The sequence below is a fragment of the Heterodontus francisci genome, chromosome 8, assembly GCF_036365525.1.
Source record: "Heterodontus francisci isolate sHetFra1 chromosome 8, sHetFra1.hap1, whole genome shotgun sequence".
Lineage (NCBI taxonomy): Eukaryota > Metazoa > Chordata > Chondrichthyes > Heterodontiformes > Heterodontidae > Heterodontus > Heterodontus francisci.
Genome location: NC_090378.1, coordinates 23,162,091 through 23,187,754, shown reverse-complemented (window position 1 = coordinate 23,187,754; position 25,664 = coordinate 23,162,091). Strand labels below are relative to the sequence as shown.

The window sequence follows — 25,664 nt, the reverse complement described above, 5'->3', positions numbered from 1 at the left end:
GGCAAAAAAAAGCAAGCATGTGTAAAATTCAGTGGCGAAAAAGAACTTTCTTGTAAACAGAAACATGGATTTCAATTTCACAACTGCCACCACAGTTCCCATCTTGGGATCTGTGCCATCAAGGCAGTTAATATTAATTTTAAGACACTGGAAAGCTCTTGGCAACTGAATGGAATGTTTGCAAAGTATACATTGGTGAAGAACTGAATCATTTTAAACTTATCCCTTTGAGAACTGTGTTAGGATTTTGCCAATTACAATATGGACAGAAACAAGAAACAGTTGGAATACTGTATGAGCCCTTTATTATTAAATGCCTTGAAGTTGACTATTCATAAATAATTTAGAAAACACCCCGAACAGCTTAAAGGCTGAAGGCACTCCTTAATGTAAGGCCTTACAGGTTTTGGGATGAATTTGTAGGCTATCACCAGAAAAGATGACAGCAACAGCTGCCTTTTCATCATAAAACTCAACTGGCTCACTAATGCCCTTCACAGAAGGGACCTGCCACCCCTTCCTGTTCTAGCATACACGCATGTCCAGTCCCACTTTAACATGAGTGACTCTTAATACTCACTGGGAAAGTAATGATGGGCAATAAATACTACCTTGCCAGTGCTACCTATGACCCAAGGACAAACATAATGAGAGTGAAATGAGTGTAAATGTGTACAGTTTCCTTTACTCTCAGAAGAAATCAACTCATTTTGTGATGCTCTGCCTGGATGCGAACTTGAGATTTCTGAAGTTCCCAGTAAGAATAATGTGGGACTATATCTGGGCCTGTGGTAGTTATCGTTTCAATCAGGTACTTTATGTTTGAAAATGAAAGTTGAAGAGTTCACCAGTTCACATCTTCAATGGTATTACATTTTTGATTCAGTAGGTGGCAGCAAGGATACTGCTTGGTTAACTGAGGATTTAATACTGCTGTACATTATAGTAAATGTAAACTTAATTATCAAGTACCCAAAATTGAAAATAAACTAATTTTTATATCCATTATACAATTTGGCCCCTAAGCTTTGATTTTTGTCTATCGGATACATGATTTGTTGTATTCGTAGGGGGAAAAAATATGGTGATGTTTGGTGTTTAAGGGATAACAGACAAAATGCTACATAGCTGATACCACAAATAGTGATTGAATATGTACAATTTCTGTATTTTTATAATACTTCTATCGTGCAGTAGTGGGCAATTTGGAAAGCATTTGCTACAGCTTTTGAAAATTTGTAATTGGTGCTTAAGTAATGTTATTACTGTCTTTGGCACTGCCTGAAGCAAATACCTTGGGCCCAGCTCTAGTTTTGATGTCAGTTAATGCTGACACATCACATGCAGATTAGGGAGAACTTCTCTTTCCCCTTCTGCCCACCCACTTCTGCAGAGACTATCTGAAGGACTCCAGTGTGGTTCCTGCTATCAAAGTTTGCAAAATGGTTGCCATTATTATCCTTCAGCTGGGCAGCAGCATCTGTGGATCTTGAAAGTATTTCAGCTCCACTTGAAGTAATTGCTCTGGCAGAGCCAATTGATTACAGCCTGAGATGCATGTGGAATATCTTGTATTGTTCAGGTGAAGATGCTGGGGGACACCTCTTCAGGAACTCTCAGGCACAAGAAACTGAACTCCAGCATTCCTTGATCTCTGACTTCACTCGCTTCTTGCTGGATGGGTTGGAGCGGGGCTATTTATCCTGTTGTCACCATTATCCAATAACTTCTGGATAATTTGCATTTATGGATATAAATGAGGGAAGGATTGTGCTCCTGATGCCCCCTGCCCCCACCCGTGCTACTGGTTGAATGTCCTGTTTATATTTACTCTCTAGACTCACATGAGGAATGATAACTACTGTGAAATGCTGGCATCTGTGGAATTTCACCCCAGCATGATTGAGAATTGTCAGAAAAAGTACAAATAAACTCTTCGGTAGTTAAAATGAAACCAAATTAAGATGGCTGTTGTAGCATGTAAATATTTGGGAAGTTTCACTAGATTCAAGTACAATCCATGGTAGATAAATTACCACTGTTGAGCTTTCTCGTGTGAGATAATCTGGTAAATTGGCAATTTCCAGTTAGACTTGTTCCTAGTAAGTTATACATGCGTTAACATTTTCTATAGTGCACAATGCATCCTAAGTTGCTCTTTGCACTAAAATACTGTAGCTTTTACATGTGTTAAGATTTAGTAAATTAATTCAAATATTTTACAGTTTACATAACCATTGAGATTTAACCTGGTGAAATGTTGGAAACATGCACTACTTGGAATGAAGAAGAATGAAGTCAAAAATCTTTTTTTTGCAAATTTTTCCCTTTCCTGAAGGGGCCTAGGATATGGCTTGCCAGGTACCTTGTCTAAGTGACCATTCTGCATGTATGGCTGAATGTTGACAGATCAGTTAGTGATGGAAGACATGACAGTTAAACCCAAATCTGTTCGAACCCAAGATCAATTCTTGAACACCCCCCCCCCCCCCCCTTTATTGTTCACTGGATGGAAATGAAGACTCAGATCTCTGGCTGCTTTTTGACCCTTCCAGGCCCAAGGGCACTGAAGGCCACTATAGCACCTCACTTTATACCCAGCTGAGATTAACTGACCAACCCCAGGATATTCTGGTCTGAATGGCTTAGTATGACACCAGTTAGTGCCTTTATCATCCAAGCCATCGGGAGAGGTGATAAATTCTTAAGTATTAGCATGCGTTATTAGTTGACTTAGTTCTATATTTTTCTAAAACATTACATTGAGCTCCCAAGTGTACTTTGTTTTGAGGTTATGTATCTGGTAAATCGCACATGGGTGCTAATTCAAAAGAACTGCAATTTGACATATTGAAGTAATAGAAAAATATAAATGCATAAAATCGTAACACTGGGAAGTGAATGTTCTAGTAAATATTTGATTTTTATGAAAGATTTCTTAAGAAAAATTGTGATGATATGATATTTGCTACCAACCTAAAAAAGCAGCAATTAAAACTATCGAGCCAACTTCAAAATGTTTGAAAGGTAGTGATGGGATAGAGATAGATGTCAAGGCAGTTCTCAATTTAAGGTGCTGTTCTAAATCACTTAAGTTTGCTTGGTTGGTCTATAATTTCATCTGAATCCAAAGATAAGATTATGGACAGACGGGCACTTTAGGATATCGCTATTTAAACAGTCATTTAAATTGTCTGTGATACAGTGATTTGGTTAAGAACAATTATTCAAAGATGTAACTTTTGATTTCTGTTCAGGGTAATCTTGTACCTACCCTCCAAGGAAAGAAAACTTGTCCTGCCATTATTCACTCAAATGGTCTTTTACACATCCACTAAAAATTAATATCTCATCATGTAACTGAGGATGAAGTTCAGAGAAACCTGGGCATCTTAGACTAGGTACTCAGTATGTCCAACCAATATAGAGCAACATTCAACAAAACTAATAAAATGTTGAACTTTGTAGCTCCAACAGCAGAACACAAGTCAGAGGAAGTCCATGTCATGCTTCGGTCTAACCACATCTTGAGGACTGTGTCTAATTCTGGTCAGAATCACAAATTAAATATTCTAGTGCTACAAGCAGTGACGAGAGTAGGAACAAACGATTTGGCCCTTCAAACCTGTTCTGCCATTCAGTGAGATCATGGTTGATCTGTGACCTGACACCACAGATCCGTCTTTGCCCCATATCCCTTAATACCTTCGGAAAGCAAAAATTTATTAATCTCAGATTTAAAAATTTACAGGCACCAGTGTCATTGGACTCCTGCCAGCCCACAGAGAAGAGCGTGTGAGGGAAGATTGGAGAAACTTGGACTTTTAGTCTTAAAAGGAGGCAACTGAGTGGCAATCTTACAAAAATTGTAAATCTGGAAAATTACTTTAAACTAAAATGAGAATAGGACAATGGGGCATATGTTCAAACTAGTAAAATGCATATTTTGCACTGATATATTCGGATGTTCCCACTGAATGATCAATACCTGGATAGAGAGTAAAGATGAAAGCCTGAAATCATTTAACAAGTAATTGTATGCTATGACTTGTGGAGGTGGGAGGGCTTTAGGGTCTTTCTGAATGGATAGATTAAGATGCACCAAAAGGACTTCAGTTGTAAAATGCTGTAAACTTCGCTTAAATTGGCATCTGTGCCCACAAACAAATTATGGAAATTTACTCCAATTTTCAAATTTCTTCCAGCGTCATCTGGCTAGAACTACTGGCAGGTGGAAAGACTCACCACGGAGGAATGCTGTAAACGAGCTGCAGGACGAACTGATGACCGTGCGCCTTAGAGGAGCTGAAACGCAGGCTGAACTGAAAGAAGTTAGACAAAGGATGTTAGAACTTGAAACACAGGTACAAACTGCCATTCTTGGCTTTTTCATGAAGTAGGCTCTGCTATACAGATTTAACTTCAATAAGAATTATTTCTGTAATTGTATTTTATCTCCAATCTTGTTATTTTCCTTCCTTGGGAGATGCCGAGAGGTGAGTTGGTAGGTAACTCACAAGCTGTGCGATGTGCAAGACTGTGACTTGTTTCCATTTTTTCCTACTCTTCCTGTGCCCATTTGTCCTTACCCTAGTTATCTAACCAAGACTAAGAAATTGCCATTTAGGAAATTAAGTTTGAACTCAAGTTTCATCATTCCACACCACAACTCATGACTACAACAGTTCACTGTGCCACCAGACTGCTTATTGCATTGTGAAACTTAAGAGGGTATTGCTATTCCCCTGACGATTTGAGATGGATATAATTGCTGAAGTAGATGTTCACTTCAGGTGCTTTTGCTGCAATATATCTGCTATAATGTGCAGTTGCATTTGGCCGATCTCTCCGTGTATATGTCTCTTATCATTGTTAACATTCTGTACTGCTTACTTTGAGATCTACAGGAAATACTTGAACTCTGCTTTGCATTTGCAAGTGTTTTGCAGCAGAACATGTCATAAACACCCTAAAGGTACTTTTTGCAATATAAACTGCAAATGTAGGTTCTGCAATGTGTCAAAATTTTATAAAGCTCCTGCATCAGTCTAATAATTCAGCAATTCGATGCTCATTTGACCTAAGTTTATCCAGACAGTCCAGGAATCACCCCTGTTTGAATAAGTGAATAATTTAGAATATTTATTTGCTTTGTTCATTTCTTTATTATGTTGGATTAAACAACATTAATTCAGCATGTAATGTACACCACGATGTAAAAAACTTTTATGCACAAAGTATGCTGAGCAGTCCAAAAATTTGTAGTTCAGTTTATCAAGTCGCATTTGGGTAAGTTACTTCAAACTGAACCTTTGTTATAGGGAGATACTGATGCTAACAAAGTGACATGAAGAAAAAGTTGCGATTTGGAATGCATTGCCTGAAAGGATGGTGGAGGCAGATTCAATCATGGCTTTCAAAATGGAACTGAATAAGCACCTGAAGGGGGAAAAGAATTGCAGGGCTGCAAGGAAAGGATAGGGGAGTAGGACTAACTAAATGACTCTTGCAGAGAGCTGGCACAGCCTTGATGGGCCGAATGGATGCCTTCTGTGTTGTAACCATTCTATTCTGTAAAACAGAAAATGCTGGAAATCCTCAGAACTCATGAAAGGTCGTCAACCTGAAATGTTAACTCTGCTTTTTACTCCACAGATGCTGCCTGACCTGCTGAGGATTTCCAGCATTTTATTTATTTAGAGATACAGCACTGAAACAGGCCCTTCAGCCCACCGAGTCTGTGCCGACCAACAACCACCCATTTATACTAATCCTACATTAACCCCATATTCCTACCACATCCCCACCATTCTCCTACCATTTCCTACCACCTACCTACACTAGGGGCAATTTACAATGGCCAATTTACCGATCAACCTGCAAGTCTTTGGCTGTGGGAGGAAACCGGAGCACCCGGCGGAAACCTACGCGGTCACAGGGAGAACTTGCAAACTCCACACAGGCAGTACCCAGAACTGAACCTGTGAGGCTGCGGTGCTAACCACTGCGCCACTGTGTTTTTGTTTGATTTCCAGCATCCAGAGTATTTTGCTTTTGTTGAGATACTGATGCTGTTTGATGTAGGGTCCAATACTTCAATTCGCTCTATGTGCGGCACATTTGAAATGGACGGAGGACCAAAAGGATTGTAATAGCAAGTATTAATTAAAATAGTCCTTTTGAGTGTTATTAAAGTCACAAACACTATATTTGTCCAGCAGAGCTTTCTTATTGGATTGAATGTACAATTTGAATGATTGAAACAAAGATTTGCAGATCAGCAATCTTGCATGAATGCAATGGTGGAGGTTTTGCAAGATGGTAGGAAGTGGGTTTAAACTTGCTATTTTGCCTTTGGACATGGCAACAATAATTATTACTTCATGTAAAACATCTGACTACCTTGATTGGGATGGGGAAAGGAAATAACTTTTTGAAAAAAACAGGAGAATTTGTGTAATGCTTGAAGAGACGATGATGGAACTCTGTCTGTCATGTAAAGTGCAGTTCACATTGGCCCAGATTTTGCTGTTCGAATAATGGTGAGGCTGTCAGCACCCACCGTTTTTTTCTGGGTAAAACTGACAGCAAATTCATATGTATGCATTTAAACATGGAAATCCAGAGGTTACTATCAGAGATAACCTGCTCCTTTACAGGGTGTGCTGTTACAGTCTTTGCCAATGGAGTCTGCACAGCAATCACTGTTGAGCTATGATCATGAACTAACCACTCACTATAATGGCACTAAAGACCGATGAACAAGGCTTAAGCCTTGTTCATTCAGGAGTAACTGAGTTTTTAACAGTGTAGTAAGCCATAATAACTGCTGAACAACCCCTCTAGCTATGAAAAATTAATTTTACAAATTTAGAGTCTCATTCCCTCAAAGTATTGTTGCAGAATAATAAAAATTTAAATATGTTCGGTTTGTGTGGATTTCTATTTAAGTTTCTCCCTCAATCCAATTTGAATGTCCCAATTTTTATTTTGCTTTCTGTACAATGATTTAAATGTAATTTATGTTTCCTGTTTATTTCCTCCGGTCTATGAGGACTCTTCAATCTGATTGCTTGATCAGCTTCCCTGCTGCTTGCCCTGTTCAGAAAGATCCCCTGTAGAGTGCACCAAATTCAAATGGACCTCAGAAAAAGAGGAAGCCTGCACTCTACAGCCCCCTAAAACTTGATGGGAAGCTTCTTTTTGAGATGCACGGCAAGTGCCGTTCCTTCGCTACTGGCCACCAAATCGAGGCCATTGGCTTCAACAGAGTGCAAATTGACAGCAGTTATAAATATGTAATTCTCCCAGATGAAGGATTATGTGGAAAGTGGATTTAAATGCCTTCAGAAATCTAAATTTTTCAGTAAATTTAAATCTCTGTTTGTAAAACATGAGGAAGGGGAATGAAGAAAAATTATTAGAAAAGTTGTTGATGTGAATTGGAAGGCAGAGGTTGTAATTTTTGTTTTGTTTTTGTTAACTTATCAGAACCAAATCAGCAGTAACCAACTATGTCGAGCAGAGAAGGAGTGCAATGGCCTACACGAGAAGGTGCAATATCTCACAGCCCAGAATAAAGGACTACTCACTCAATTAAATGAAACTAAACGAAAAATGGCTGAGATGGACTGCAAGGTACAGTACATGAAATATATAGTGTATACAATCTATCGAATAATCATGGGTAGAGAGTTTAAGCCAACCAACTGTCCTGAGTGGAATTTATCTACCAAGTTCAACATAAATTTGAGGTAGAGACTGAAGGAATGAAGGTGCTTGATAAGACGTCATAATTAAGCTTTGTGTTTTATTTTATAAAGTCATGCTCATAATAGTAACAGATCTTTATAAAAAGTATATCTGCAAAAATGGCATGAATCAAATATTAATCTGAGTTCACTTCCCACTGTGGTAAATTGTGGTTGAATTCAATAAATCTGGCACCAGAAAATAAATGACCATAAAAGGTGCTGGATTGTCGGGAAAAAAAGTGATTCACTAATGTCTCTCAAGGAAAGGAACTTGTCGCCCCTACCCAGTCTGGCCTATACATGACTCCAGACTCTCATTACATGATTGACTGACTGTTTATGCCTTCTTGAAGTGTCCTAATTATGATGACCCTGCAGTACTACTTCTGGGTAACCAAGATTGTGGAGTAAATATAACAGCCAGCAAGCTTTACCCACATCCCAGCAGTAATTTTTTTTAAAACTGCAAGGTAAACTAGTGTAGGTGATTATGTACCGAAATTAGTTTAAAGTGGTTTATCTAATTATGTATAACACTGTATTGTCATTACTTTGCATAATTATTCTTTACCAAATTGGGAGAAATTGAATAAATTGTTAAGCATAAAGAGGAAAACAACTGCAAAAGCTGAAAATGTGCATTAAAAATCAAAAATGTTGAATAGTTTAGCATTTAGCAATTAAAGAGGAAAGTTAGGCAAGCTGAATTTTAGTATTGCCAAAACAAAAATGGGTGTGAAGAACAGGTAAGGATTGCTCAGACAGATATAATTAAGGGTACACAGAAGCACATAATTGTGTGGGAATCGAAAGATAAAAATTGCAGGGTGATGTGTAAAGGTCATATAAGTCAGGCTGTGAAAAGACATTAGAAAGACAAAGGATGAATAAATAGCTGAAAAATGGAGAAGAGCAAAGTAGATTGTGAAGGAAAATGGAAGGGACAGCTAAGCTTTAAAGCTGTTAAAGTTAATGCTTAGATTAGAGGGTTCCAGATAGCCACGGAGAAATATGAAATTCTGTTTCCAAAGCTTGCTTTGAGCTTTTCCAACTCAACTCAATGTTTGTACTGATACTCTACTTGTATCTATCACATTTGTTCTTTCACAATACAACTCTGACAATGTTGCTACACAGAACATGAATCTTTTAATCTTTTCAGATGATTATTTCCAATGCTTTTTTATTTTTGTAAAAATGATTACCCTGTCAAAAAATTAGTGCTTCTTTAATGCTCCTTCCTCAGTAACATCAAATGAACATTACTATTGCATTAGATTAGAATGTAACTTTCCTTATTAACAATCACTTGTTACCTTATCTGTGCAAAGTGGTTACAGTATTTCGTGAGCTGGCTGAATTCTTTGCTTTCTGCATACATAATTTGTATTCTCGTATTTCCCTACCAAATGTTACTGAATAAATTGACATCCTTTTGTTCACGTATAAATTCGAGGTGTGATGTAATAACATAGTGAATCTATGTATGTTAATAACTTAGATGAAGGGACTGTGTAACATATTCATGTTTACTGAAGGTACAAGGTTATGTGGGAAAGTAAGCGGTGAAAAGGATGCAAGGAGGCATATAGACAGGTTGGGTGAGTGGACAAGGACATGGCTGGAATACAATGTGGTGAAGTGTGAAGTTATCCACTTTGGTAGAGGAAAATAGCAGAATATTTTTTGAACGGTGAGATACTGGGAAATGTTTACATTTAGAGGGATTTGGGTGTCCTTGTACATGAATTGCAAAGTTAACATGCAGATACAGCAATCAATTAGGAAGGCAAATCATATGTTAGGTTTTGCTACAAAGGCATTGGAGTATAAGGGTAAAGAAGTCTTGCTGCAATTATACAGGGCATTTGTGAGGCTGGATTTTTGAGTACTGTGTGCAGTTTTGATCTTCCTACGTAAGCAGGGAGTGCAACGAAGGTTCAGTAGACTGGTTCCTGGGATAAGGGGATGATCCTATGAGGAGAGTTTGAGTAGTCATAGAGTTATAGTCATTTACAACATAGAAGGAGGCCACTTGGCTCACTGAGTCCATGCTGGCTCTCCGCTGAGTAATCCAGTTAGTCCCGCTCCCCCGCACGATGCCTGGAGCCCTGCAAGTTTATTTCCTTCAAGTGCCCATCCAATTTCCTTTTGAAATTATTGTCTCCACTTCCACCAACCTCATGGGTAGCGAGTTCCAAGTCATTACCACTCACTTTGTAAAAAAAAAAAATCTTCCACACATTCCCCTGCATATTTCACCCAAAACCTTCAATCTGTGTCCCCTATGCCTTGTACCATCAGTTAATGGGAACAGTTTCATCTTGTTTAACTTATCTAAACCTGTCATAATATTCTATCAAATCTCCCCTCAATATCCTTTGCTCAGCTTCTCCAACCTAATCTTGTAACTAAAATCCCTCATCCCTTGAACCATTCTGGTAAATCTCCTCTACACCTTCTCAAGGACACTCATATCCTTCCTGAAGTGTAGTGACCAGAACTGGATCCCATACTCCAGTTGTGGCCTGACTAGAGCTTTATAAAGGCTGAGCATAACTTCCCTGCTTTTGTACTCAATGCCTCTATTTATGAAGCCCAAGATTCCATATGCTTTGCTAACCACTCTCAATATGTCCTGCCACCTTCAAATATTGACGCACATGCACCCCTAGGTCCCTCTATTCCTGCACACTCTTTAGAACTGTGCCATTAAGTCTATAATTGCCTACAGACCCTATCCCTTCTGCCAAAATACATCACCTCACACTTGTCTGTATTAAATTCCATCTGCCCATTCTTCCCATTCTGCTAGCCGATCTATGTCCTGTTACAGGCAGTTCATATAATCCTCACTGTTTGCCACTCGTCAGCAAATTTTGAAATTCTACTGTGTATTCCAAGATCCAAGTCATTTATATATAGCAAAAAAAGCAGTGGTCCTAGCACTGACCCTTGGGGAACACCATTGTCTACCATCCTCCAGTCTGATATAGGTAGTGATACGTAGTGATATGGGTGATGGTCACCAGAGTGTGACAGGAAAGAACAGAGTGTACAAACATAACAGAGCACCAGCAAATAAGTTAAGATTAGGGAAAATGGCTTTAAACTAACATGGGGGAGGGGGGTTTGGGTGAAGGGAGATTCAGAAATCCAAAGATGAAAGTTGAGGCAATATCGATATGTATATAGATGTGTGTAAGGACAAGCTGAGTAGGATAGGAAGGGACATAGAGTTTAACAGTAGTAGTGCATTAGGGAGGAAGATCCAAGCAGGGAATAATTTTTTAAAAATGAAGTCACTTTATCTGAATGCGCAGAGCATCCACAATAAGGTAGATCATTGAGCGGCACACAGAGCGGAATGGTTTAGATCTAATCACCATTATAGAAACATGGTTACAAAGTGACCAAGGTTGGGAAATAAATATTCCAGGGTACACAATATTTCGAGAAGACAGGCAGAATGGAAAAGAGGACAGGCAGCCTTGATAATAAAGGATGACAGAAGGACGTGAGTGAGAAAGATTCTTGGCTCAGAAAATCAGGAAGTAGAATTAGTATGGGTGAAGATTAGGAATAGCAAGGGTCAGAAAACACTAGTGGGAGTAGTTTATCAGCCCCCAACAGTAGTTATAACATTGAACAGAGCATTAAACAAGAAATTATTGGACCTTGTAATAAAGGCAGTGTAATAACTGTGGGGGACTTTAATCTTATAAATTGGACCAATCAACTTGGCAAAGATGGTCTAGAAGATGAGTTTGTAGATTGCTTTTGTGACAGTTTCCTGGAGCAATATGTTGTGGATCGAACGAGGGGTAAAGCTATTTCAGATCTGGAATTGTGCAATGAGGCAGGATTAATCAGTAATCTCATCGTAAACAAACCGCTGGCAAATAGTGATCATAACACAACTGAATTCCATATTAGGTTTGTAAATGACATACTCCAATCACAAGAATCTTCAACTTCAAGCCAATTATGTAGGTATGAGGGAAGAGCTGACTAAGGTTGATTGGGTAAATAGTCTAAAAGGTATTGCAGTCAATAAACAGTGGGAAACATTTAAAGAAACAATTCAAACTGTTCTATAAAAATACATTCCATTGAAAAAGAAAAACTCAGCGAGAAAGATTCATAGAAACATAGAAAATAGGAACAGGAGTAGGCCCTTCGAGCCTGCTCCGCCATTCATTATGATCATGGCTGATCCTCCAACTCAGTAACCTGTTCCCGTGTTTCCCCCCCAATATCCTTTGATCCCTTTCGCCCCAAGAGCTATATCGAGCTCCTTCTTGAAAACATGCAATGTTTTGGCCTCAACTGCTTTCTGTGGTAGCAAATTCCACAGGCTCACCACTCTCTGGGTGAAGAAATTTCTCCTCATCTCAGTCCTGAAATGTTTACCCTGTATCCTTAGACTATGGCCCCTGGTTCTGGACTCTCCCACCATCAAGAATATCCTTTCTGCATCTATCCTGTCAAGTCCTGTTAGGTTTCTATGAGATTCCCCCCTCACTCTTCTGAACTCCAGCGAATATAATCCTAACCGACTCAATCTCTCCTCATACGTCAGTCCCGCCATCCCAGGAATCAGTCTGGTACACCTTTGCTGCACTCCCCCTATAGCAAGAACATCCTTCCTCAGCCAAGGAGACCAAAACTGCACACAATATTCCAGGTGTGGCCTCACCAAGGCCCTATATAATTGCAGCAAGACATCCCTGCTCCTGTACTCGAATCCTCTCGCTATGAAGGCCTACATACCATTTGCCTTTTTTACCGCCTGTTGAACCTGCACGCTTACCTTCAACGACTGGTGTACGAGAACACCCAGGTCTCGCTGCATATTCCCCTCTCTGTTTATAGCCGTTCAGATCATAATCTGCCTTCCTGTTTTTGCTACCGAAGTGGATAACCTCACATTTATCCACATTATACTGCAACTGCCATGCATTAGCCCACTCACTCAACTCGTCCAAATCACCCTGAAGCCCCTCTGCATCCTCCTCACAACTCGCCCTCCCACCTAGTTTTGTGTCATCTGCAAATTTGGAGATATTACATTTAGTTCCCTCATCTAAATCATTAATGTATATTGTGAATGGCTGGGGTCCTAGCACCAATCCCTGCGGTACCCTACTCGTCATTGCCTGCCATTCGGAAAAATTCCTGCTCTTTGTTTCCTGTCTGCCAACCAATTTTCTATCCATTGCAATACACAACACTCAATCCCATGTGCTTTAATTTTACACACTAATCTCTTATGTAGGACTTTGTCAAAAGTCTTCTGAAAGTCCAAATAAACCACATCCATCGGCACCAGCTCATCAACTCCATTAGTTACATCCTCGAAGAATTCTAGTTGATTTGTCAAACATGATTTCTCTTTCGTAAATCCATGCTGGCTCTGTCCGATTCTACCACTGTTCTCCAAGTGCTCTGCTATAAAATCTTTGATAATGGACTCGAGAATTTTCCCCACAACGAACATCAGGCTGACTGGTCTATAATTCCGTTTTCTCTCTACCTCCCTTTTTAAATAGTGGGGTTACATTAGCTACCCTCCAATCTGTAGGAACTGTTCCAGAGTCTATAGAATCTTGGAAAATGACCACCAGTGCATCCACTATTTCTAGGGCCCTTCCTTAAGTACTGTGGGATGTAGATTGTTAGGCCTTGGGGATTTATCGGCCTTCAATCCCATCAATTTCCCCCACACCATTTCTCTACTAATACTGATTTCCTTCAGTTCCTCCCTCTTACTAAACCCTGTGCTCCCCAACATTTCTGGTATGATATTTGTGTCCTCCTTTGTGAAGACAGAACCAAAGTATGCATTTAGTTGGTCAACCATTTCTTTGTTCCCTATAATAAATTCCCCTGTTTCTGACTGTAAGGGACCTACATTTGTCTTCACTAATCTTTTTCTCTTCACATATCTATAGAAACTTTTACAGTTAGTTTTTATGTTCCCCGCAAGCTTACTCTCGTACTCTATTTTCCCCTTCTTAGTCAATCCCTTGGTCCTCCTTTGCTGGATTCTAAACTGCTCCCAATCCTCAGGTCTGTTGTTTTTTTCTGGCGAATTTATATGCCTCTTCCTTGGATCTAATGCTATCTCTAATTTCCCTTGTAAGCCATGGTTTGGCTACCTTTCCCATTTTACTTTTGCACCTGACAGGAATAAACAATTGTTGCAGTTCATCCATGCGCTCTTTGAATGTTTGCCATTGCCTATCCACCATCATCCCTTTAAGTAATGTTTCCCAATCCATCATAGCCAACTCACACCTCATACCTTCGTAGTTTCCTTTATTAAGATTCAGGACCCTCGTCTCAGAATCAACTACGTCGCTCTCCATCTTGATCAAGAATTCTATCATATTATGGTTGCTTATCCCCAAGGGGTCTCGCACAACTAGATTGTCAATTATTCCTCTCTCATTACACAATACCCAGTCTAGGATGGCCTGTTCTCTAGTTGGTTCCTCAACATATTCCTCATCCCGTATACACTCCATGAATTCCTCCTCTACGGTAATGTGACTAATTTGATTTGCCCAATCTACATGCAGATTAAAGTTACCCATAATTAGATGTTCATCGCATGCATCTCTAATTTCCCGTTTAATGCCATTCCCAACATCAACACTACAGTTTGGGGGTCTATATTGAACCCCCATTAACGTTTTTTGCCTCTTAGTGTTTCTCAGCTCTACCCATACAGATTCCACATCGTCACAGCCAATATCCTTCCTCACTATTGCGTTAATTTCCTCTTTAACCAGCAATGCAACTCCACCGCCTTTTACTTTTTGTCTGTCCTTCCTAAATACTGAATACCCCTGAATGTTCATTTCCCATCCCTGGTCACCCTGCAGCCATGTCTCCATAATCCCGACTCTAACATACCCGTTTACATCTATTTGCACAATTAATTCATCCACTTTATTGCGAATGCTCCGCGCATTAAGGCACAAAGCCTTAAGGCTTGTCTTTTTAACATTACTTGTCCCCTTCCCACTATTTTTCACTGTGGTCCTGTTTGATTCTGGCCCTTGATTTCTCTGCCTATCACTTATTCCCCTTACTGTCTTTTCTTGTCTTTGAACCCCCCCCCCCCCCCCCCCACCCCCACCTCCTCTGACTCCTTGCAAAGGCTCCCATCCCCCTGCCATTTTAGTTTAAACCCTCCACAATCTAGCAAATACTCCCCCTAGGACATCAGTCCCGGTCCTGCCCTGGTGTAACCCATCCAGTTTGTACTGGTCCCACCTCCCCGAGAACCAGTCCCAATGTCCCAGGAAGCTAAAACCCTCCCCCTCACACCATCCATGGCATACTAAGGAGGTTAAGGATAGTATTCGATTAAAAGAAGAGACTTATAATGTTGCAAAGAATAGTATTACGTCTGAAGATTGGCAGTGCTTTAGAAACCAGCAAAGGGCCGCCAAAAGGTTGATGTCAAGGGAACAAATAGAATATGAGAGTAAACTAGCCAAGAATATAAAAACAGATTGTAAGAGTGCTTACAAATGTATAAAAAGGAGAGTAGCCAAAGTAAACATTGGTCCCTTAAAAGCAGAGACAGGAGAAATGATCATGGGGGATGAGGAAATGGCAGAGACATTGAACAAATATTTTGTCTGTCTTCACAGTAGAAGGCAGAAGTTACATACTAGAAATAGAGGGTAACTTAGGGGCAAATAAGACTGAGGAAATTAAGGTAATTAATATCAGCAGAGAAAAAGTACTAGAGAAACTCAAGGGACTAAAATCCGTCAAATTTCCAGCACCTGATGACATCCTAGAGTTCTAAAAGAGATGGTGGATGCCCTTGCCATGATTTTCCAAAATTCCCTAGATTCTGGAACAGTTCCAGCAGATTTGAAGTTAGCAAATGTAACACTGCTATTCAAGAAAGGAGGGAAAGAGAAAACAGGGAACTACAGGCCAGTTAGTCTGACATCAGTCTTCAGGAAAATGCTGAAGTCTTAATAATGCACTTAGAAAAGCACAGTATGATCAGAACTGGCACCATGCTTTTACAGAAGGGAAATCCTGTTTGACAAATAGTTTTTAGAGGATGTAACTAGTAGGGTAGATAATGGGAAGCCTGTAGATGATGTATACCTGGATTTTCAAAAGGCATTTGATAAGGTGCCACACAAAAGTTAATACACAAGATAAGGGCTCATTGAGTTGCGGGGTGATAGATTAGGATGAACAGAGGATTGGTTAATGGACAGGAAGTAGAAAGTAGAGATAAACAGGGCATTTTCAAGTTGACAGGCTGTAACTAGTGGAGTGCTGCAGGGATCAGTGCTGCGGCCTGAGCTATTTACATTCTATGTTAACTTAGACGAAGAAGCAGAGAGTAATGTATCTCATTTGCTGACAGTACTAGGCTAGGTGGAAATGCAAGCTTTGAGGAGGACACAAAGAGGCTGCAAAGAGATATAGACAGGTTGCGTGAGTGGGCAACAAGGTGGCAGATGGAGTGTAATGTGGGGAAGTGTGAGGTTTTTCACAAGAAAGGCAGAATACTTTTTAAAAGGCATGAAACTTGTAAATGTTAATGTTCAGAGAGACATGGGTATACTTGTGCAAATTAGCATGCAGGTACAGCAAGCAATTAGGAAGTCAAATGGCATGTTGGCTTTTATTGCAAGGGGATTGGAGTACAAGAATGAAGAAGTCTTGCTTCAATTGTATGGGCCTTTGGTGAGACCACACCTGGAATACTGTGTGCAGTTTTGATCTCCATATTTAAGGAAGGATATATTTGCATTGGAGGCATTACAGTGAAGGTTCACTCAGTTGGTCCCTGGGATGAGAGGATTGTCCTATGATCAGAGGCTGAGTAAGTTGGGTCTATATTCTCTGGAGTTTAGAAGAATGAGACGTGATTTCCTTGAAACATTCAAGATTATGAAGGGGCTTGACAGGGTAGATACTGAGATGTTATTTCCCCCCTGGCTGGGGAATCTAGAACAAGGGGACATAGTTTCAGGATAAGTGGCCGATCATTTAGGAGTGAGATGAGGAGAAATTTCTTCACTCAAAGGGTTATGGATGTGTCATCATTGAATATATTTAAGGCTGAGATTGACAGATTTTTGGTGTCACAGGGAATCCAGGGATATGCGGAGCGGGTGGAAAAGTGGAGTTGAAGCCTAAGATCAGCCATGATGATATTGAGTAGCGGAGCATGCTCGACAGGCCATATGGTCTACTCTTGCTCCTTTTTCTTATGTTGTGATATCCTTATGTTCTTATGAAAAACAACCATTTAGCACAACAGTTGGACACTGACTCAGTTTTGTTAACCAGCCTTTTATGTTGTACCTTATCAAACACTTCCTTAAAAATCCATGGAGACATCATTCACTGCATTCCCTTCATCAACCTTCTTTGTTACCTCATCAAAAAATTCAGTTAGATTAGTCAAGCATGATCTGCCTTTTACAAATCCGTGCTGGCTATCCTTAATTAACTCAAATCTTTCCATTGCCTGTTAATTTTTTTTCCCCCTGATTATTGTTTCTAAAACCTTGCCCGCCATTGATGTTAAACTAACTGGCCTATAGTTGCTAGGCTGACCTTACAGCCTTTCTTGAATAAAGGTGTTACATTTGCCACTCTCTAGCACCTCCACCATATCTGGGAAGATTGGAAGATTATGGCAAGCCCTTCCACTATCTCCACCCCCACTTCCTTTAGCAACCTGGGATGCAAGCCATCTGGACCAGGTGACTTATCTATTGGAAACCTTGCCAGCCTTTCCAGTAACACCTCCCTCTTAGCTTTTACCCTCTCCATTGTCTCTACTCTCTCTGCTTCTACCCATATTTTGTCAAATTCTTCTTCCTTAGTAAACACCGGTACAAAGAACTCATTAAGTATTCTAACCTTGCCCTGAGCCCCTAAGCATATATTACCCTCTTTGTCCCTTATAGGTCCCACTCCACCTCTTACTACCCGCTTACTATTTGCATGCCAGTAGATGATTTTTGGGTTCCCTTTTATGATGTCTGATATTCTATTCTCGCATTCTCTCTTTGCCAGTCTTATTTTCCTCTTCACTTCCCCTCTCAACTTATTGTATTTGGCCTGGTTCTCACTTGAAGAATTCACCTGACATGCATCATACACCCTCTTTTTTATCGTTTCCTCATAACCTCTATTTCCCCAGTCATCCAAGGGGCCTTGTTTTTGGCTCCCCTACCTTTTGGCCTTGTTGGAATGTGCCTAGCCGATAACCGAACATCTCTTCCTTAAAGATAACCCATTGTTCTGTTAAAGTTTTTCCTGTCCGTCTTTGGTTCCATTTTATCTGAGCTAGATCCCTTCTCATCACGTTGAAATTAGCCCTCTTCCAATCTATCCGTTCTACCTCATGTTGTTCCTTGCTTTTCTGCATTACAAGTCTAAACCTTATGATACAATGATCACTCTTACCCAAGTGTTCCCCTGCAGACTCTATATCTGAATGCATTGGAAACAAAAGAGATGAACTGAAAGCGCAAATCGAAATAAACAACTACAATCTGATAGCCATGACAGAGCTGCAGGATGACATAGATTAGGACCGGAATATTGAAGAGTACATGACATTAAGATCGGAAAAGGTAGAGTGGTGGCTCTGTTAATTAATGATGGTATTAGCATAATAGAGAGGGATGACCCAAGTTCAGGAAACCAGGATGTAGAAGCGGTTTGGGTCGAGATGAGAAGTGATGAAGGCGAGAAGTCACTTGTGGGAGTGGTGTACAGGCCCCCTAACATTAACCACACAGTAGGGCGAGGTATAAAGGAAGAAATAATGGGAGCTTGTCAGAAAGGCACGGCGATAATCATGGAGGATTTTAATCTACATATAGACTGGAAAAAGCAGATGGGCAAAGATAGCCTAGATGAGTTTATAGAATGTTTTCGGGATAGTTTCTTAGAACAGCATGTTCTGGAACCAACCAGCGAGTAGGCTATTCTAGACCTGGTATTGTGCAATGAGTTAGGATTAATTCATGATGTAGTGAAAGTGCCCCTAGGCAGCAGTGATCATAATATGATTGAATTTTACATTCAGTTTGAGGGAGAGAAGAGTCTTAAGACTAGTATTTTCAACTTAAATAAGGGCAATTATGAGGGCATGAAAGCAGAGTTAGTTAAAGTGAACTGACAAAGTATGTTAAGGGATAGGTCAATAGAGAAGCAGTAGCAGACATTTAAGGGGATATTTCAGAATATGCAGAATAGATACATTCCAACAAAAAATAAAAATTCTGTGATTAAAAATGTTTAAGATAGTATCAAACTTAAAGAAAAAGCATATAATTGCACAAAGATGGATGGCAGGTCAGAAGATTGGACAGAATGTAAAAAGCAGCAAAGAATGACTAAAAGATGAATAAGGAGGGAAAAATTAGAGTATGAGAAAAAGTTGGCTAGAAATATAAAAAAAGATAGAGTATTTATAAATCATTAAAAAAAAGTTAAAGTGAGCATTGGTCCTATAGAAAGTGAGTCTGGGGAATTAATAAGGGAAAATAGGAGATGGCAAATGAATAGAACAGGTATTTTGCATCGGTCTTCACCAGAGAGGATACAGGTAACATCCCAAAAATAGCTCTAAATCAGGAAATGGAAGAGAGGGAGGAACTCAAGAAAATTACAATCACCAGTGAAGTGGGACTGAGCAAATTGTTGGAGCTGCGGACTGACACTTCCCCAGGTCCTGATGAACTTCATCCTAGGGTCTTAAAAGAAGTGGCTAGTGAGATAGTTGATGTGTTGGTTTTAAATTTTTTTTTTAATTCCCTAGATTCGTGGAGGGTTCCATTAGATTGGAAAATAGTCAATGTAACTCCTTTATTCAAAAAGGGAGGGAGACAGAAAGCAGGAAACTGCAGGCCTGTTAGCTTAACATCTGTCATAGGGAAAATGTTAGAAGCTATTATTAAAAATGTTATAGGAGGGCACTTGGAAAAATTCAAGGTAATCAGGCAGAGTCAACATGGATTTGTGAAAGGGAAATCATGTTTAATCAATTTATCAGAGTTCTTTGAAGAAGTAACATGTGCTGCGGATAAAAGGGAACCGGTGGATGTACTATACTTAGATTTCCAGAAGGCATTTGATAAGGTGCCATGTCAAAGGTTATTGCGAAAAATAAAAGCTCATGGTGTTGGGGGTAGCATTTTGGCATGGATAGAAGATTGGCTAGCTAACAGGAAACAGAGAGTAGGCATAAATGGGTCATTTTTTGGTTAGCGAGATGTAATGAATGGTGTGTCGCAGGGAACAGTGCTGGGGCCTCAACTTTTTACAATTTACATAAATGACTTGGATAAAGGGACCGAAGATAAGATTGCTAAATTTGCTTATGACACAAAGACAAGTAGGAAAGTAAGTTGTGAAGAAGACATGAGGCTACAAAGAGATATAGATAGGTTCGGTGAGTGGGCAAAGATCTGACAAATGGAATATTATGTGGGAAAATCTGAAATTGTCAATTTTGGCAGGAAGAATAAAAAAGAAGCATATTAACTAAATGGTGAGAGATTGCAGAGCTCTGAGATACAGAGGAATCTGGGTGTCCTCGGGCATGAATTGCAACAGGTTAGTATGCAGGTACAGCAAGTAATTAGGAAAGCTAGTGGAATGTTAGTTTATTGCGAGGGGAATGGAATACAGACATAGGGAGATTATACTTCAGTTATACAGGACATTGGTGAGACCACATTTGGAGAACTGTGTACAGTATTGGTCTCCTTATTTAAGGAAGGATGTAAATGCATTGGAAGCAGTTCAGAGAAGGTTTACTAGATGAATACTTGGAATGGACGGGTTGTCTTATGAGGAAAGGTTGGACAGGCTAGGTTTGTATCCGCTGGAGTTTAGAAGAGTGAGAAGCGACTTGATTGAAACATATAAAATGTTGAGGGGTCTTGACAGGGTGGATGTGGAAAGGATGTTTCCTCTTGTGGGAGAATCTAGAACTGGGGTCACTATTTAAAATAAGAGGTCACCTATTTAAGATAGAGATGAGGAGAAATTCTTTCTCTGGGGGGGTTGAGAGTTTTTGGAATTCTTCCTCAAAAAGCGATGGAAGCAGAGTCTTTTAAAATATTTTTAAGGCAGAGGTAGATAGATTCTTGATGAGCAAGAGGGTGAAAGGTTATTGGGGGTAGGCGGGAATATGGAGTTGAGGTTACAATCAGATCAGCCATGATCTTGTTGAATGTCGGAGCAGGCTCGAGAGGCCAAGTGGCCTACTCCTGTACCTAATTTGTGTGTTCGAATGTTTGTAGACACTTGGGTCACTTGGCCCACCTCATTTCCCAGCAGCAGATTCAGCAATGCCTCCTTTCCAGTTAGGCTGAGAACATACTGATAAAGGAAGTTCTCCTGAATACATTTCAGAAATTCCTTCCATTCCTTTCCCTTTACTCTTAACATTATGGCAATTGATATTTGGGTAATTGAAGTCGCCCAATATCACCACTCTATAGTTCTTGCACATCTCTGATTTCCCTGCAAATTTGCTCCTCATATATATCTCTCACTATTTGGAAACTGACACAATACCCCTAGTAATATGATCATACCCCTTTTGCTTCTCAGCTCTAACCAAATGGATTCTGTCCTTGCCCCCTCAAGGACATCCCCTCTTTCCAACACTACAAAGTCTTCCCTAATCAGTACTGCTACCCCACCTCCCTTTTTTCCTTCTCTTATCTTTTCTGAACACTTCATATCCTTGAATATTAAGTGCCCAGTCCTCACCATTTTTAAGCCACATTTCCATTATTGCCACTACACCCATATTGCTATTTGTGCTTGTTCAACCTTATTCACCACACTTTGTGTGTTTACATACATGCATTGTAATCCTGTCTTTGCATTCCTTGTAGCCCTTCTCAGACTGCTGCTAATATGGAACTACTCCCTTCTCTAGTACTGTCCAGCACACTCAAATTACGCACCTTATTCCTCTTTTACTTCTGTATACTGGTGCCCATCCCCCAGCCAATATATTTTAACCACTCCCAACCACACTAGTGAACCTCCCCACAAGGACATTCATTGGTCCCCATCTTGTTGAGGTGCAATCTGTTTGTTTTGAGTAGGTGCCTTCTGCCCAGATCTGGTCCCAATGCCCCATACATCTGAAGCCCTCCCTCCTGCACCATGCTTCAAGCCATGCATTGACCCTCCCTATCTTCCTATTGCTACCCTCACTAGCGTGTGGCACTGGGAGTAATCCAGAGACTACTACCTTTGAGGTTCTACTTTTGAACTTCCTCCATAGTTCCTGAAAATCTGACCATTGGACCTCAATACCTACCCTTGCTATGTTGTTGATACTCGTGTAGGTATAGTCTGTGCTATTTTCCCTGGAGTTGAAGATGAGCAGTGATCTAATTGTAACATATAAACTTCTTAAGGGTTTGACAGGCTGGTGAATTTAAAATATGGAGTCATAGTCTCAGAAAAAGGGGTCGGCCATTTAGGACTGAGATGAGGAGAAGATTCTTCAACAACAACAGAAACTTATTTATATGGCACCTTTAACCTAATAAAACCTTCGAAGGTGCTTCAGAGGAGCATTATAAAACAAAATATAACACTGAGGCACATAAGGTATATTGGGTCAGATGACCAAAAGCTTAGTCGAAGAGGTAAGATTTAAAGACTGTCTTGAAGAAAGTCAGTTGGAGAGGTGTAGAGAGGAAATTCCAGAGCTTGGCACCAAAGCAGTTGAAGGCGCAACCGCCAATCGGGGATGTTCGAAGCCAGAATTAGATGAGTATAGGTATGTTGGAGGGTTTTGGTGCTGAAAGAGATTACAGAGACAGGGAGGGGGATTTGAAAACAAGGATACTTGACCAGAAGTCAGTATAGGTTAGCAAGCACAGGGATGATGGGTGAACGGGACTTGTTTTGAGTTAGAACACAGGTAGCAGAGTTTTGGATGATCTCAAGTTTACAGAGGGCAGAATGTGGGAGACCAGCCTTGAGTGTGTTGGACTAGTCAGGTCTAGAGGTAACGACAGCACAAATGAGGTTTTCAGCAGCAGATGAGTTGAGATGGGTGATATGGAAGTGGAAATAGGCGGTCTTAGTGATGGTATGTGGTCAAAAGCTCATTTTGGGGTCAAAATGACAGTAAGGTTGCATACAGACTGGTTTGGTCTCAGACTGTTGCCAGGGAGAGGGATGGAGTTGGTAGCTAGACAATGGAGTTTGGAGTGGGGGCCGGACAATCAGTCTTCCCAATCTTTAATTAGAGGAAATTTCTGCTCATCCAGTGATGAATGTCGGATAAACAGTCTGATAATTTAGCACAGTGGATGAGTCGAGAGAGGTGGTTGTGAGGTAGGGCTGGGTGTTGTCAGCATACATGTGAAGCATAATAGGAGGGGGCCAAGGATAGATCCTTGGGGAACATCAGAGGTTACGGTGTGGGAGCAAGAGAAGCCACTGCAAGTGATTCTCTGGCTGTGATTAGATAGATAAGAATGAAACCATGCAAGAACAGTCCCACCCTCTTGGATGACAGTGGAGAGGTGCTGGAGGAAGATAGTGTGGTCGACCATATCAAAGGCTGCAGACAGGACGAGGAGGGAAAGTTTGCCTTTGTCACAGTCATGTAGGATGTCATTTGTGACTTTGATAGATGTTTCAGTGCTGTGGCAGGCCAGTAACCTGATTGGAGGGATTTCTAGGAAAGATTGACAGAGATTTGGGAGGTGACATGTTCATGAACTTTGAAAAGGAAAGGGAGGTTGAAGATGGGGACGGGTGGGGTCAAGGGTTTTTTTTTGAGGAGAGGGGTGATAACGGCAGAGAGATGGACAATACCTGAAAGAGAGAACTGTTAACAATATCAGCTAACATGGGGGCCAGGAGGGGCAGTTGGATGGTCGGCAGTTTAGTGGGAATAGGATTGAGGGAGCAGGAAGTCGGCCTCATGGACAAGATGAGCCTGGAGAGGGAATGAAGGGAGACAGGAGAAAAACTAGAGTAAGATGTGAGTTCAGGGCCAGGGATAGGGGAGCTTCAAAGGAAGTTTGACCGGTGGACGAGGGGAAGAGAGAGATGCAGTAGAGGCATCTGATGGGATGGTCTTGATCTTTGTGACGAAGAAGTCCATGAGCTTTTCGCCCTTGGTATTGGAGGTGAAGATGGAGGAGAAAGTGGAGAGGGGTTTAAGATTTGTTAGGCACATTCCAGTTCAATGATGCAACATTCATGGCATATGAAAAACAGACTTTGTCTTTAAAAAAAATGAACCTTTAACAGTGGTCCAAAATGGCCACCGAAGAGAAGGGGGTTAACCTTTTGTACATTCAAATAGTCTGACAAAGACAAAGGACAAATCTGTAAAGCCAAAAGATGGTAATGAAACCCATCTCATACCTATCATGGAAACATGGCAGAATTGAATGTCTTCTCCTAAAACAAAGGAGGTGTGAAGTAGCCATGTCCTGGGCCACTGTGTGATCACCATGGGATAGAAACCATAATGTCTCTTAATAGGAGGTGAGAAGTGACAGTTTTACCTTTTTTTAAAAAAAAAGGCAGCCAGAAAGAGAGAGAGAGAAAGCCAGAAAGCGCATGCCCTGCCGGAAAAGATCTGACATCTGCATCATACATAGAAAAATAGGAGCAGGAGTAGGCCATTCGATCCTTCGAGCCTGCACAGCAATTCAATACGATCATGGCTGATCATCCAAACTCAGTATACCCTGTTCCTGCTTTCTGCCTGTATCCTTTGATCCCTTGATCCCTTTAGCCTTAAGAACTGTATCTAACTCTTCCTTGAATATATTTAATGATTTGGTCTCAACTGCTTTCTGTGGTCGAGAATTCCACAGGTTCACCACTCTCTGGGTGAAGAAATTCCTCCTCTTCTCAGTCCTAAATGGCATATCCCTTTTCCTTAGACTGTGATCCCTGGTCCTGGACTCACCCGCCATCAGAGACATCCTTCCTGTATCAAGTCTGTCCAGTCCTGTTAGAATTTTGTAGGTTTCTATGAGATCCCCTCTCATTCTTCTAAACTCTAGCGAATACAAGCCTAATCGACCCAATCTCTCTCCATACGTCAGTCCTGCCATCCCAGGAATTAGTCTGGTGAACCTTCACTGCACTCACTCCAATGCATGAACAGGGGTAGGCAGTGGTGTAGTGGTATCGCTGGACTACTAACCCAGAGACCCAGGGTAGTGCTCTGGGGACATGGGTTCAAATCCCACCACAGCAGAAGGTGGAATTTGAATTTAATTGATAAATCTGGAATTAAAAGCTAGTCTAATGATGGCCATGAAACCATTGTCGATTGTTGTAAAAACCCATCTGGTTCACTAATGTCCTTTAGGGAAGGAAATCTGCTGTCCTTACCTGGTCTGGCCGACATGTGACTCCAGGCCCACAGCAATGTGGTTAACTCTTACATGCCCTCTGAAATGGCCTAGCAAGCCACTCAGTTGTACCTAACCGCTACGAAGCTAATAAAAAGGAATGAAACCAGACGGACCACCTGGCATCGACCTAGGCACCGGAAACGACAACGGCAAACCCAGCCCTGTCGACCCTGCAAAGCCCTCCTTACTAACATCTGGGGGCTTGTGCCAAAGTTGGGACAGCTGTCCCACAGACTAGTCAAGCAACAGACTGACATAGCCATACTCACGGAATCATAACTTACAGACAATGTCCCAGACACTGCAATCACTATCCCTGGGTATGTCCTGTCCCACCGGCAGGACAGACCCAGCAGAGGTGGTGGCACAGTGGTATACAGTAGGGAGGGAGTTGCCCTGGGAGTCCTCAACATCGATTCTGGACCCCATGAAGTCTCATGGCATCAGGTCAAACATGGGCAAGGTAACC

At 40.8% G+C, this 25,664-nt stretch overlaps 1 protein-coding gene across 6 annotated transcripts in view; it reads left to right on the top strand.

Annotated features, from left to right (window-relative positions):
• Positions 1–25,664, top strand: part of LOC137372691 (ecotropic viral integration site 5 protein homolog) — a 308,742-nt gene that overhangs the window by 154,097 nt on the left and 128,981 nt on the right. For all 6 annotated transcript variants that reach the window (XM_068036790.1, XM_068036788.1, XM_068036787.1 and 3 more), the window contains 2 exons: positions 4,206–4,364; positions 7,492–7,638. In XM_068036790.1, the coding sequence (XP_067892891.1) occupies positions 4,206–4,364; positions 7,492–7,638 (306 nt within the window). The remainder of the gene's footprint in view (positions 1–4,205; positions 4,365–7,491; positions 7,639–25,664) is intronic.